Here is a 14,860-nt window from a genome sequence, read left to right as displayed (position 1 = left end):
GATTAGACAGGGTATGCTAAATATGAATGGAGTATAAATTGATGGAACAAAGAGACCTTCAAACAAAAAAAAACCCAAACTTGTTAGTTACAGTTGAAATCAGATTTTGTATCACTTGCCAGAAGAGTCTGCCTTGGAATGATAAAATTTTGTTTCATGTTTGCTCTTAGCTACTCAGAGTCCCACCTTGAAATCCATATCTCTACCTTCTGCAGAAACAATAGAGATGGAAATGGGTAATTAGCAGATTAGTTCCATTTTTTTTCCATTATCTTAGCGTCATGTTGATCTGCAAATGTTACTCTTGGCTACCAGCATTCACAGAGAGCTGCTTATTCACCATTTTGTGTCTGTGTAACTGCCTGAAAAATGGATTTGTTGTCATCTTAAAAACTGCCCAAAGACAGCGTTGTCATATCTCATTGTCGTATCTCGTCGTCGTATCTCATTGTCGTATCTCATTGTCGTATCTCATCATCATCTTATTTCTTTCGGTATTGCTGGAGCTCTTACCCAGAAAATTGAGTAAGAGAGAATTCCTTGCTGGAGAGCTCATTCAAGCATGTGGCACTTGCATTCCCAGGCCAGAGCTCTGCTTTTCCAGCCATCCCCTCCCATTGTCTCGCGTCTCACCTGGGGCCACTGCCGTCCTGCTGAGCTCAGTGTTCCATCACCTGGAAATGCACAGCCCCGCTCAGCTTTTGATGCTGATCCAGCGGGTCACAGCTCTCTCAGCATTTTTATCTTAGGTTCTTTTTTCAGCTTTTGAGGAAAAACAGACTGTTCCTTCAGGATCCAAACCCGCCGGTACCACGGAAGCGCAACCAACCCGACCCGGTAATGGTTTCTCATGAGCTTAATCCCCCTGGCAGCTGGGAATTTTTGGAGGAGACAGTACCCCTCATGAAATACTTTGTTCAGTTTGACATAAATGGAGAATAGGTGTGGGTATGGAAGTGCTGCATCAAGTGTTAGATCTCTTTATGGCATTCTATGTGAAATATTAAGCTGGTAGCTCAGGGGGGTTTCCATCTTTGGCAACAGCATGTAATTCTTAATTTTAAAATTAAATTTGACCTACTGTAAATATCAAATTTAAATAGGACTGTCCACACATGAGTTTCATAAATAGAATATCCTGATTTGCTGAAGGGTTCTGAGTTGTAAGAGATTAATGGAAACTGGAGAAATTCCAACATATTTTGATACTATCACTCTCCTTTTAGCTTTTCTGTATAAACACAGACATAATTCTGCCCAGATTTCTAAAACAGCACTATAAAAACATATCACTGACGATTCAGATGCTTTCTAGTTGCTCTTTACAAAATTTCTGTTATGTGTTTCTATTATTTTATAGATGTTATTTGCCTAGGGCAACTGACAGTTTTCCAAAATAAGGAAAAAACTAATAAGATAAGAGCCAGTTGGAAAGATTTCATTTCATTAGCATGCCAATAGCATAATGCCTGATGCATATGTCTTTGGAAGAAACTAACATTGAAGGAAATCCATTACTGAGCAGCAGATTGATTACAACAGTCAACTGTTCACATGTCTGACAAAAGACAGTTCCTATGTTTCATTTGGTCCAGCTCCTGTTTTGTCATCCTTTTTCCTTCTCCAGTTTGCTCCTTTTTATTAATCATTTGTTCTCCTATTTTGAATAGCCTTGTATTTGCATTTTTAACTCTATTTTCATTTTTAACTCTATTTCACCTTTTTGTGTGACTCTGATAACAATTTGGTCATAAAATGCATTATGCATTAATGCATGTTTTTGGAAATCATTTTCAAGTCACACTTAATCACTTATTGTGCATTTCATTCTCTACCTTTCTGTGGAACATGTGTTAAGTATTACCCAGAAGTTTTGTCAGTCTTGCCACTTCAAAACAATTCAGCAATTTTTTTGCTTTTATTTTCCAGCTTCACATGACTTTCTTCATGTTATTTCTACTCCCCAGACTCTTACCTCTTCAGAAATACCAGGCACTGGTAAATTACAATAATATTCTTTCAGAAGCCTTTCATGCCATTTTGATTTGTTTGTGATGAAAAGTTCATTGCTGCTTCCATGTTGATGATTTCAGACATTTTCAGCTATTGCATACTGCTTGCCTTGGGTGTAGACCTACATCTTATTTTTTCAACTCCTGTATCACCATCCGCATTCCTGTGTTCAGGCAGAGTTTAAAGCAAGTCTGGAAGTAGCTTGCAGAATAATGCAGTATTGATCAAAGAGATGTGTCAGGAAAATATTTAAATTTTTCAAGGCTCAAGGCTGTTCCAGTCAAGTAAAATACCATGCTTTTTAGTGATAAGATTTTTTTTTGTTTATTTTATCCTGTCAATTTTTTGCATACAGTTGCTGTGATTTTTTTTTTTTCCCCTATGTATTGTGTTAAAATAAGTAAGTCAACACAGCTAAGGCCAGATTCTTTCCAATGAAGCTATACTTTGAGTAACAGCTTTGGGAATATATTGGTTTTCCTGGAGCCTAGTAAGGTGAGGATACCCAAGTTAAGATCTTCAGCTAAGTAAGTAGTGATGGTATTTGAAACAGATGAAGGAGGTTAATTTTTAAATAAATAAGTAGAAATAATAAATGCAGAGTTGGAAAGTAAAATTTCTCTACACCAAATGTTCCTTCTTTATTTACTTGCATGAAATTATTTCTCAGATTTGTGTGTTTGTTCGTTTAACAGCAGCTAGAGGTAATACTGCTTTGGAAATATCCATGCCTGTAATTACTACAGAGCTTCAGCTGTTAGAATGCCATGGGGTAAAATTGAAAAGCTGGCTTTAATACAGTTTCAAAAATTCTGTTTTCTTTTTTTTTTATCCTTGCTGCTGTTTTTTGAAGCTTTGCATTGCTTTAGTTGTCACCAGCACAGTAATTCATACACTTATTGCTGTTGTTAACTAGATTCTCTCATTATTCATCTTTGTAGATGGAGGATCAGAGGCAAAGAGGAGAGTTCCCTTTAACTGGTTGTGTTTGGTTTTCTCATTATTAAGACTCCCAGCTGTGGACCTGCCTCCCTTAGTACTTGAGTGGCTTTTTTCCTGTGCTGAGAGAACTTAGTTGTGAGAGGGAATAAAAAACTTAGACATTTCTGTGTAATATTTCCATTGAAAGTCTAGCCCCTGACTACTTTCTGGATCCAAAGGTGTTTTCTTACTATTGACCATGCATTATGTGCTAAGATTATTAGGTAATAAGAATTCTCATCAGTATGAATAATTAGGTTGCCTGGTTTCCCCTGGATTTCTACACCAGCCTAAAAGTCCATGAGACAGGGTAATGCCCAGCTGACCTGCAAGCAATTTTCCTTGTGCTTCCATTTTAACAAAGCAACATCTCTTCACCAAGTCCTGAGTTACTCAGGTAGCTCTGAGGCAATTGAACCTTTTAACACGAGATTATCTTTCCAGATTTAGGTGAAAGGAAACCTCCTTCTTCGAGATTCACAACATCTGGCATGCCAGAAATGCCACCAGTCTCAGCTGGTAATGAAATCTGTCCTCTCTGTACTTCTCTTCACATCTAGGCAGCCTCTCAAAAGACACAGCAACGCTTTGCTAAACGGAGGGTTTGTTCTGACTTGCTCTGTATAAAGCTGGAGAGACAGAAACTAGTTGCATCTGCTTCAATGTTTGAGACATTTGGAATTAAATACTGCAATGATAAGATTAATTTTTTTAATGTTGGTAAACAATTAGCTTGTCTGGGTTATCTTGTGAAGGATTTTTTTGTATTTATGGGTATATATACATATGTGGAGGCCCATTGTTAGGAGTGGGTAAATAAGTGTTAACATATCCAATTTGATCCTTTTGCACATTGGAAAAGCTCCTCCACAGGCAGAAAAAAGATTTATCTACAGTTCTTAAGCAGGTGCAAACACTTTGGTTAGTGAGTCATTGAATGTTGCTAGAAAAGGATCAAGTTGAAGAGACTTGAACAGAAGGATTTCTGTTTCCAAAGACTGGGAATGTCAAAATATCCCAGAGGAATCACTCAACACTATTTCCTTATTGCCTTCAGCTGCATCCAAGGGCATGTTTGTAAACTGTCATAAGTCTTGCCTGCCAAAAACCTGAAACCAAGCCCAAAGCAATGGGCAAATATGCACAGTAGTAGTGAGTACACAAAGTCCAGATTTGACACAGGCTGTGCATTCTTCCTGTGCAAAATTAGAATAACGGGGTATGAGGAGTTCACTTGAGTAAAGGGACTTGTTCTTCAGTGTACAAAGAGAAGTTGAGTTGCACAAGTGTAAGTTGTAAGATGTGCTAGAATTTTGTGGAAAATTTTCCTTTTTTTCACTTGCTTGAAAGAATTTATATACAGACAGATAAATTCTCTACACTGTGTTTTATTATTGCCAGGGACAGTAATTTCTGACTCATAGAATGAAGGATTTCATTGATTGTAGGAAAAAGTGAGATCAGATCTTGAATTCTAAATACATAGTTGTGATTCTTAGTTGCCATGCTACCTCTGTAAGAACTGTTAAGAGTCTGTCAAGTTAATATAAGGAGTGGTTTGGTTAACTGGATATTTTGGCATTTTTCTGTGGATGTAGAGCCATTTAGCTACTGGGGCTCAGTATTCTGGAAGCTGCAACCACGGCAGGAAACGTGACTGCGGGTTTGAGTCGCAGGGGGCTGCCAGGAAAGGGCACATGTGTCCCTAAATACAGACATTTAGGGTGTCTACCGCTGTGGCAAGGCTGAGTGGGTATCTCAAGATCATTTCTGTGTCTGACCGCAGCGAGCGAGAGGCCAGAGCTGGGATGGACCTCGTGTGCCCCCCGGGAATCCAGCAGGATGGGTAAATAGCGGCGATCCCTGCTGCCGTGGCCGTGCTCTTCTCTGCAGCGATGAGCTGGAGATGCGCTGCTGTCCCGGCGAGCGGCTCCGCGCTGCGGCCTCACGGCTCCTTCCCAAGAGCCATTCCAGCTGCAGATGTCCCGGGGAGCCGTTCTCGGTGTTCTCTGCTGCCCCGGCTGCCGGAGCCGGCCCGTGGGCAGCGAGGCCGTGCGGCGGCAGCCCGGCCCGACGGGCCCGTCCCGCTCTCTGCAGCCGCTCTCGGTGCGAGCCTGCGGCAGCAGCCGCAGCGGCCCTCAGGGCGCTTCCTGTGGCTGCTCGCAGCCGCTCCGAGCCCGGAGCCCAGCGCTCCTTCCTCCGCGGCAGCTCAGCGGGCTGGGACGGGCGATGGCAGCGGCCTTCTTCGCCATGTCGGCCGTGTCTTCGTCCTGCCGCCTCGCCTCCCGGCCCTTGCGCCCGCACCCGCGGGAGGCCGGGGCGCTCGCCCCGCGGCCCTGCGCTTCTGCTCTCCGGTGCCGCCAGCATCTTCTGCACGGAGCATGTGGCATTCCGCAGAGACGCCCCGCTGGCCCTGCCCGCAGCTCCGCTGCCCTGCTGCTTTGGTCCGGGTGCGGGGCTTGCTTTCCCCGGCGCGTTCAAGCTCGGGGCGCTCCGATGGGCGCACCCAGCAGAAGAGGACACGCCTTTCCATGGAATCACCTGAACTGGGAACGCTCTGCTCTGCTGCTGCTTTTGAGCCTTGTTAGGGTTTTAAATCTAAACCTCGTTTCAGCATTTGGCTGCTTCTTCACAGTTTGAGACACCAGCTGCCTGTGGTAGTAATGACATTTCTTGCAGCTCTGGTAGTGATGCGAGATGGGAATTGTCCAAGAGATATTGTAGTGCTTTTAGCCAACCTGCTACTTCTCTTGGGCCTAGATTCCAGCAAAGCTTCAGCACAGAGGTGAAAGGGGTCATTCCTGCAAAACCACCTTTAATTCCAGCTTTGGCTATGGCAATTCCACTGCTCTTGTCATGTCATCTCTTCTTCATATTTCTTCCATCTCCTTCGTAATTTTCATCATCAGTGCATTTTCATATATTTACATTAGGAATTCCATGGCATGTTCATATGAGATGTTTTCCTTTTCTGAATCCCTAGTTTCTTAGTAAAGTCTTGTAACCTGTACAGTCTATATGTTCAGATGATGCCAAAAAATATTTTGTTTTGGTTTTCTTTTTCCAGCCTCACTGGACTCTAATCATATTAGTTTCCTGTCCCAAACTTCTGCATCTGCAGAAATATCAAAACCAGAGACTGGTAAATTGTATTTATGGTACTTCCTGTTGCTTAGTGTTTGGTTTTGCATCAAGCATGTTTGTTACAGGCTGTTTGCTCTGATTGCTTGGTGTCTGAAGCAGAATTTTGTTTGCAGTGTCTGTTAGGCTCTAGAATTACATGGTGATATTTTGGGGTATAGGATCAAATACATATGAAACCACAGGAATTAATATTTTTGTGTGGTTTTTAGCTGTTGAATAGATGAAGACCAATAGGACCAATAGATAGATGTGTTCATTATCAATTATAAAGATATGTTCTTGACTGGGGCATTTCATCATGGGGGATTTTCTGTTAGGCGCATCATACACATTTTGCAGTTTTCTCTATTTATAAGACTTTTTTTCAGGTTATGTTGCTATTGCACCTTGAAACTTTTATTACTGGGTCATAGTTCAACAGTTTTATGTTAAATTTTCTGCCTCAGTCTGTCTCTTTGATATATCACAGAAGCTGTGTTAATTTATATTATGTCAAGTAGATAAAATACCACAAATGACAGATTGCATGATGTGTAGTATGTTAAAACCTGTTAGTGAAAATACTGGCATTTGCTATATTGAAACATGCAAAGCTTTGGCAATAGAAATACTTGGTTGTACAAATTAATATTTGCATGCATTTTAAGTTCATAAGTCTCTTTCTGTGGGTGCAGGTGAAGTCAAAAGCACAGGCTTTTTCATGCTACATGGATACAGATCAATTGACTCCTGTTGATAAATCTGCTTTTAGGGGAACTGCAGTTCCTGTTAGGCCCTGTCTGTTACAGGCATGTGACATCTTCAAAACTTTGAAGTTTTGTTACTTTCTTTTTAAGCTGGAAATTTATGATACTCTGTTATAGTGGTGTTGGCATCTTGCAAAGCAGTGTAAAACAATTTTTTTTTTCTGATTTTTGCCCCCCTTGCTATGTCTGCATCAATATGCATCTGTCTCAGGGATATTTGCATTTTTCTACAGTTACAAGTTCAGCTGACTTGGAAAAGCCTTTGTCTCCTCTTTCCAGAGCACCTCAGGTGCTAACAACAACTGCGGGTAATAGTAATGCTTTAGCTTTTCACTTAAACCCCTTTTGGTGTTTGGACAGCCTTTCAGCCTTTTCTTAAATTTCATTAATCCTAGATATTTTCATTATCTTCCATGTTGCTTCTGTGCGAGTCACAATCATTGAAAGCATCCTTTTTTACATGAGAAGTTGTGCTTTCTGCTGAGAAACTCACCTGGTAGTGTTTCTGGTCTCACTTTCATTTCTTAGAAACTTCTAGGGCTATTTTGAGATATACTTACATGAAGTAAACCTGTTTAATACTACTAAACTAGGTTTAATACTACTACTGACTAAATCTTATTAAGAATACCAAAACAACGTGTTTTTTTATTATTGTCTTGTCAGCATAGGAAGCTCCTTTCTTGCTATTTTTTTGCTGGTTAGCAGGTTTTTTTTTTACTTTACTCTTGTTTTTCTTGTGTGACAGATTATATAACATTAAAATTCACTAAAAAATATTGATGCAAAACAAAGCACTGAAGAGAACTAAGGCAGGTGCTTTTCTTCATGGAAATAACCTTACAGTGCTTTTTAGTTTTCATAGTTTTTGTTGGTGGGGGGATTGAGTACTTTATAATTGTGGTATCAGAAGTTTTTATCTTTGTATTGTCTGGGTTGCTTTAAGCTGTGTGGGCCATGTGTTCCACAGCAATGTTAGCTATGGTTGGCTGACAATTTAGTTTTAGTTCTCACTTTAAGCACTACCTTCAGCTCACACTCTAATCCAATACTGCTCCATTCCTGAGGTATGGTGAAGTGCAAATTATGTGTGCCATAACATATCATATTTTTGATTGTTTTTCTGTGATCAAAAAAAGCTGTGCGTAGAATTAATAATCACAGACTATGTGACATGTTTTTTTTATAGTTTTCAGTGGTATTCAGCCTGTTCTTTCAAGTCCTGTGTCACCTAGTAAGCCTGAAATGGCAGAAACTGGACCAGGTACAATAATCTCTACCTAATTCTTAATTCACAGCTCAAGCCATGCTCTAAAACTCCAGTGATATACACTGCTGTTGTTTTCAGTAGACATTTGGATTAGTCCCTAACAGCTGGTTTCAAACTTAGGTTGCTGCTAATGGTTGAACTTGATGTTTTCTCACAGCTATAAACCATATGGCAACTCACAATAACATGATTCAGTATGTTAAAAAATGTGCCACATAGAAAATTGAGAAAAAAGTATTTGTAGAGTAGTTCTGATGAAAACACTGTGATGTGAACTGCAGGTTGCATTTTATTGTTGTAGCATCACTAAAAATGTGATGTGCACTAACATTAGTGCATCATTAACAGCATGAAATTGGTTAATAGTTACAGACATTCAGTGGTTTTGGACTGAAACCACAGCTGGATCTGTTGTCAGGTTTCTATTCCAAATTTTATATGTTTTAATATGTGACTAATTGATTGTTCAACATGTCCTCTTCATTAAATATCTACATTGTAGACGGTACCGCCTCCCTTAAGTATTGGACCAAAACTTAAAATGTTCAGAAGCTCTACTTAAAATCTTACTTGGCAGTGGTTGAGATCCAGACCAGTTGCAATGAAGGCAAGAGGAAATAAATATCCAGAAGTTTTGTGCATCACAGATGTGCTGATTTATAGTCACTGAAGCTCTGTGCAGAATTTCTCCCTAATGTGTACTAAACTGATAAATGTCCAAACAGTCATGAAATAATTATTGTTCTTCTTAAAAAAAAATTATTTTTGCTCATGAAGGAAGAGTTTCTTCCATTAGCTCTTTGCTCTCTTATGACTGTCATCATTTCTTCCAGCAGCAGCAAGTGAATCCATTCTGGAATCTTTCACACCTAAAACTTCCCATCCTTTTCAATGGCCAAGGGTAACATTAGGTAATGTTGTTTTCACCCAGTGAAAAACTTTGTGTTTGTTTTGAGCACTCCATCCCATATGAATGCATTCCTTCCACATATCATTTCACATGCATAATCATTCTTTTTCCTGGTTAGAGAGTCTTGCTCTTCCATCAGTGTTACATTGATTGTTCTTGGCATACCTGTGTATGAGAACAAGCTTCTGGGTGGATTTACTGTCTCAGAGAAGCAAAATTTGTCTCTTGCATGATAAAACACCATCATCCTTTTATTAGCGTGCTATCTCTTTTACTCCCAATGCACACGCATGTGCTGATTGTGTCTGAGATGTAAAGCTTTCAAAATAGAAATTTTAATTGTTTTGGACTCACAGAATCTTATTTCTGATCAACGTACAGCATTTCAGTATCGTCTCCATTCCACGCTTCAAAATCTGATTTCATCAGCTGGCTTTGACATTCCATACTAAGTTGTCTTCAGTACAAACATGTGACATGTGCTGTTTGTTGTGGGAAATGCTTGTTTCATTGCAAACTGAGCTCTTTCTTTCAGCTCCAAAAGAAATACCACTTATTCCTTCTAAACCGAAACCATCTGCTACCCCAGGAGTACAACGTGTGAAACCTGGTAATTGTGCACATCATTTTCATAAGCTGGTATGCAGAGAGATATGTTCTCTAAATACCTAAGCAAAACTTCCTAAAAAGGACAGGAGCTATACAATATGTGAGCATCCTGACAAGCTCATCACTCTCAGATAGGTCATGAACTCTCATTAACTTAATGAGAGTTCAGCTCCTCAGTTTTATGTGTTTGGGTCCAGTGATAAAAATATAAACCAGTTCTCTAGTGTTGTAACCTTTTTAAAGGACTGAAATGGAAAAAAATACTCTGAGACTCTGGGTGGAACAAGGGTGTTTTAATATCACTCCTATAAGTAATAAATATGATTATTATTTTTATAATCTCCTTTGCCACTCTCCGTCTCCCATTTTCACACAGATGTACTATGGCAAATATGACACCTTTACTAATAGTGTAGGAACATAATCATTTTGTTGTGTATTTTTTGCCTTTTGATCAAAAAAGCTCCCGACCTCTACTCATTTTCTTTGGATTTGGGATTAAGGGAAATTAATTTGCCTCCTTTAATGATTTAGGTACTGGACGAAAAGCTATTATGCTGTGGATTATTTGAGACCCAAAATGTTTCTGTTGTCATGTCTTATAAACAGATCAGTAAAAAACGGGAGCTGCCTTTATTGTCTTATACCTCTCTTACAATTAACTGCAAGTACTGATTTAAGATTTTCAGCAAAACTTTGGCCTTTAGAAGTTTCTTTCCATATAGATTCTCTGGTGTTCATTACATTACATTCATTCTTTTCTTCCTTATCTCTCCTTTCTCACTATTCTCCCATAACAGAAGAGAAATTCATTTGCTGATTGACTGAAATACAAGATTAAAACTGTCCTGAAAACATCAATAGGAAGGAGCCTTAGAAGCAGGCTCTCATACACTCATTCAGTGTGCAATTTCATAGGAAAAAAAGCTAAAAGGGATCTAGGGTGTTACACACAGGACTAAGGCTTTTCTAGACTGTTATAAAACAACTCCCCTGAACTCCTGGAATGATAACACTTTGGCCTTCGTGTTGATACACCTACTGATTGCTTTGATTACACTTGAATTTTTCTCTTCTAGCCCCTAAACCACCACTTTTGGAGCCTAAAACTTCTGAGACTGTAGAACAGCCAAAAGCAACCCTAGGTAATACATGTTTCTGTAGCTGCTAGTCACTCTCCTTCGCAGTCCAAGCCACAGTTTGTGCTGTTACTTCATCTCATAGCTTTTGCTCTATTTAATCCTTTTCTCTGAAAGAAGGTTAGGAGATAAGCGCTCAGAAATGTTTTTCTAAACTTAGGAGAAAAATAAACTACTTTCTTCACGCAGCTTTGCTAGTTCCATGGTACATAAACATTTTTGTCTTCCATTTTGCTGAGAGCTTTTCTGCACCAACACTCTTTATTCAGAAAACTGATTGGAAATACAATTGAACTGCCAAGTGTAAAGGTAGTATTGTGGATGTTAATCCCAGAAGTCTCAGGGAAGGATTCCTGTGGTACTGGTTAACATGTTAATTCCACTGCTTTATGAATCCCTCTGGATGTCGCTTTGGCTTGAAAAACACCTCTCGGTCTCTTCATGGCTCACTCCTCTCTGCTCTTTTTGAAAGCATCAAACATTTTTTCACTGTGTCAATTGCTATGAAACATTTTCATGGAAAGCAGTCTCATAGCACTGCTTTTTAAAAATGTACAAAGTTACTTAACTCTGCCTGAAACTGAGATTGCACTTTATCTGAAGTCAGACTAACAGGCAGATTAACTAATTACAATTTCAACCCGTGCATGTTTAGTGGAAAAAGGGTTTCTAGGACTCATTGCTTTTAAATTTTACCATTTACCATGATACTGCTATTCTACTTATATTATTCAACTTATATTAGCTACTTCTATTCCATTAGCAGAATTCAATGACTGAAGCTATGAAGCAGTTCCATTTTTTTAATTGATTCCATGTTCTTTCAGCTGTTTGCCAGTAATTTCTTTACTGTGCCAAAAAATGAGGACATTTCTCTATCTTTTGTCTATATATGTCTTATTATGGCTTAAAATAGACCTGGAATTTAAAATTATAAAAAGCATTATTGTTTTATCTCTTAGGTATCTTGTGAAAATGAATTTGCTAACTCAATGAGAGGAATGTTTGGATGTGATTGCAAACTGCATATTTAAATGCGATTACTTTTACAATGAAGGACAAACAGATTTTCCTGGAGTAGTCAATTCTTAGGAAGATTTTTGAAAAGCCTTCTTGGCATATCTGATTCTACCATTTGCTTTTGTTGCCAGTAGCCATTCATTGCCTTATTTGTTTTTTTTGTGTTACAGTGGAAAACATACACTTATAATCCAGTATATTTCTTTCAGCTCCTAAAGAAGCAAAGCTCACTACTTCTGCATCTAAACCTAGACCATCTGCCAGACCCCAAAAGCCACGAACTAAACCTGGTAACTAATTTCCATAGCAAACATTTGTTATAGCATATCACTTAAGTAGTGCATTTTAGCTTGAATTTCTTCTGTGCTAATGTGAAGTTCAGCACTTAATCATCAGAAAGGAGAGGAATTCCTCCTTGAGGAATGATATTTTTGTATTGGATCCCCAAAAAACTAGAAGCAAAGGAATAAACCTTTTTACTTCTATATCCCAAGTCACCAACTCATGCAGCCAGACATCAAAGCAAATTGATTTCCTGCTTTTCATTTTGGAATAACAAGTTTTCCAGTTTAGTTCATCATAGGGTACAGAAAACACAAATTCTGCTGTTTTGCTGATGGTTGTAGCATCTTACATAGAACCACAGAATTTTATTGATTCAGTGATCATTAGAGCATATGTAGACTTACCTGAAACTGTGAAAGAATGGAATTTTGTTCTGCAAGTCAGTAGAGACATATTTTATGATCCCAAATGAAATAGCACCTTCACATCAAGGTTAAATTTCATCTATGATATATGGCAGAGAGTAAAACACACCTGGCATTTTCTGGACCTGGAGAATATATAAATAGAGTTGTAAAAATATTTCTGGTGTTTCATGGTTTATAATGAAATTAGCCTGAAATTGCATAATTGTTTATTGTAAGAATATATTACTCAATGCTGAAAGAGCTCAGATGATTTTATTAAATTATTTCCAGATTCCCTGCAAATTATTTTTTGCTCATAAAAAGAAATTAACTCTCTTCAGGCCAAATTATTTCCTGTGAACCTTGTTAAAGGAATGACACTTATGACTTGGAATTGTCTCAGAATACTGTGCATAATGAGTTTTTTATGCTGATTACAGCTCCTGCAGTAAAATTAATTTTTAGTGTAGGAAATCCAGTACTGTATTAGAAGAATCATTACTTTTGTCTCTGCTGGAGATGTCTGTGTCTGAATATAAATCTGAGCCCTGCATGTTGTCTTTTGAAATGGCTGAGAAAAAAAATCAACTCATTTGGAAACTGTTGCATAGATTTGTTTTAAACCCTGGGACTGCCAAGATCAAAATTTTATCCTGGTGTTTCAAGTGGCTCTATAACAAATTTCTGTACTCCTACAAGGAAAGTGTCATTATTCCATATTTGTACACATGCCTCTGGTTTTTTCTGTCCGAGTGGTCTCAGAAATCAGTCAGGAAAATCTTGAGCCACTTTTTGATCTGGATGAAGCTTGCCATGATTCTCCTGTAAGCAGAAGTGAAGCTGGCATGTGTTCTGAGGTGACAAATTATATTCTTGTTGAGAAAATGTTATTTGAGCCAGAAAATCTGCAGTGCATAGGGATAAGCTGGCTTTTGGGAAGGTGGCAAAATGGCCAAAAAGCAGGAGCCTCTCTGTGTTCCAGCACCACCTGGAAGTTCAGCTTAAATTAGAAACTTGATCATGTCATGATAGTGGTTGTCACCTTTCCCTAAGAGTGAATCGAAATAATGAACAATATATGCCAAACTCGTATTTAGTCAATGACTTACTGGCAAACAACTGCCTTTGGGTGAAGCAATTAATTCTTAATCTCATTATTAATATGATTTTTGTGCTGTTTCTGGTAAAGTATTTGCCTTTTTTGGCAGTGGAGAAAAAAAGGCTTCATATAAAAAATCCCAAACATTTAAATCATTTTCAGATTCTCCAACTAACCAACTGTACATTCTAGTGTAAGGTCACTGTTTTATTCTCTTTCTTGGCATTTGGATAACTGAATCTATTGCCTACATTAAAAAAAAATAAGGTTTTGTTGCCAATATGATCATGCCCAGCACCTGTCCTCACTTTTACTGTTGTTAACATGAATACCTCTCTAAACATTCTCCATTTTTCAGAAAAGGAAATTATAATGATGGATTTTCTATTGTAAATACAAAAGTTTACAGAAAAGTTTTAAAATATCTCCAGGGATTGAGACTCCACAACTTCTCTGGCCATTTACTTAGATGAAAAAATTTTTACCCTGAAGACATCTTGGAGTATTTTGACTTCTTAAAATAATGGCAATATTATCAAATATAAAATCTCTCTAAGCTATAAAAATGTTCATAAAGAGGGAAAATTTGGAAATCTGAAATAATTCAGTCTTTTAAATTTAAACACTGTCCACCCAGGTAAACCACCATAAACCTTCATGTGGGAAAATAGAGATTTTAAATTAAGAATGCGATTTTCTGTCTAAACTGACAGAGTTTTGGAAGTGTTAGGTCTCAGATTTCATTGTATTTCAAAATTTTAAGGTAACCTCTTTTAAATAAGTTTTCTTGTGAGTCCTAAAATGCTTGTGAATTGCAATATGACAAATTGTTGGTATGTCCATAAATATAGTTTGAGGGACATCATACAATATTTATCCATCACTTTTTCTTTCCCAATTAAAATCTATTGGGAGGGACAGAGGCTGAGAGTCAAAACAGAGTAAACAAAGCAAAATTTAAAGGGAAAGCACAAAGATTACTCAATATTTGTAGATGTGTTTGGAAATAAAAATGGATTTTGTTTGTAAAGTCACACTAATATCAAACAGTTCTACCAACTTTGACTGCATAGTTCTTCATATTTTTCAGAGTGTTTGGGTGTTATTCCTTTCAAACCCAATTAAGTGCTCTACATAGAGATGGGAAGCTTGTTAACTTGATGATCTATGTGCAGTGGCACTAGATAACGTGCTGGGATCCTCAGCCTTGCTTTCTGTGACTTTACACTTATTTACA

At 38.2% G+C, this 14,860-nt stretch overlaps 1 protein-coding gene across 2 annotated transcripts in view; it reads left to right on the top strand.

The window, feature by feature from the left end:
• The window catches only part of ABI3BP (ABI family member 3 binding protein), a 113,161-nt gene that overhangs the window by 50,688 nt on the left and 47,613 nt on the right, over nucleotides 1-14,860 (top strand). The window contains exons 13-24 of one of the 2 annotated variants that reach the window (XM_077790913.1): nucleotides 171-236; nucleotides 763-837; nucleotides 1,930-1,998; nucleotides 3,439-3,513; nucleotides 4,781-4,840; nucleotides 6,062-6,136; nucleotides 7,118-7,192; nucleotides 8,074-8,148; nucleotides 8,988-9,065; nucleotides 9,600-9,674; nucleotides 10,753-10,818; nucleotides 12,042-12,122. In XM_077790913.1, the coding sequence (XP_077647039.1) occupies nucleotides 171-236; nucleotides 763-837; nucleotides 1,930-1,998; nucleotides 3,439-3,513; nucleotides 4,781-4,840; nucleotides 6,062-6,136; nucleotides 7,118-7,192; nucleotides 8,074-8,148; nucleotides 8,988-9,065; nucleotides 9,600-9,674; nucleotides 10,753-10,818; nucleotides 12,042-12,122 (870 nt within the window). The remainder of the gene's footprint in view (nucleotides 1-170; nucleotides 237-762; nucleotides 838-1,929; nucleotides 1,999-3,438; nucleotides 3,514-4,780; nucleotides 4,841-6,061; nucleotides 6,137-7,117; nucleotides 7,193-8,073; nucleotides 8,149-8,987; nucleotides 9,066-9,599; nucleotides 9,675-10,752; nucleotides 10,819-12,041; nucleotides 12,123-14,860) is intronic. The other variant, XM_077790914.1, reaches the window with a different exon arrangement.

This window comes from Lonchura striata, chromosome 2, assembly GCF_046129695.1.
Source record: "Lonchura striata isolate bLonStr1 chromosome 2, bLonStr1.mat, whole genome shotgun sequence".
NCBI classification, from domain to species: Eukaryota; Metazoa; Chordata; class Aves; order Passeriformes; family Estrildidae; genus Lonchura; species Lonchura striata.
The sequence above is the reverse complement of the archived record's forward strand: the minus strand, read 5'-3'. Positions and strand labels throughout refer to the sequence as shown.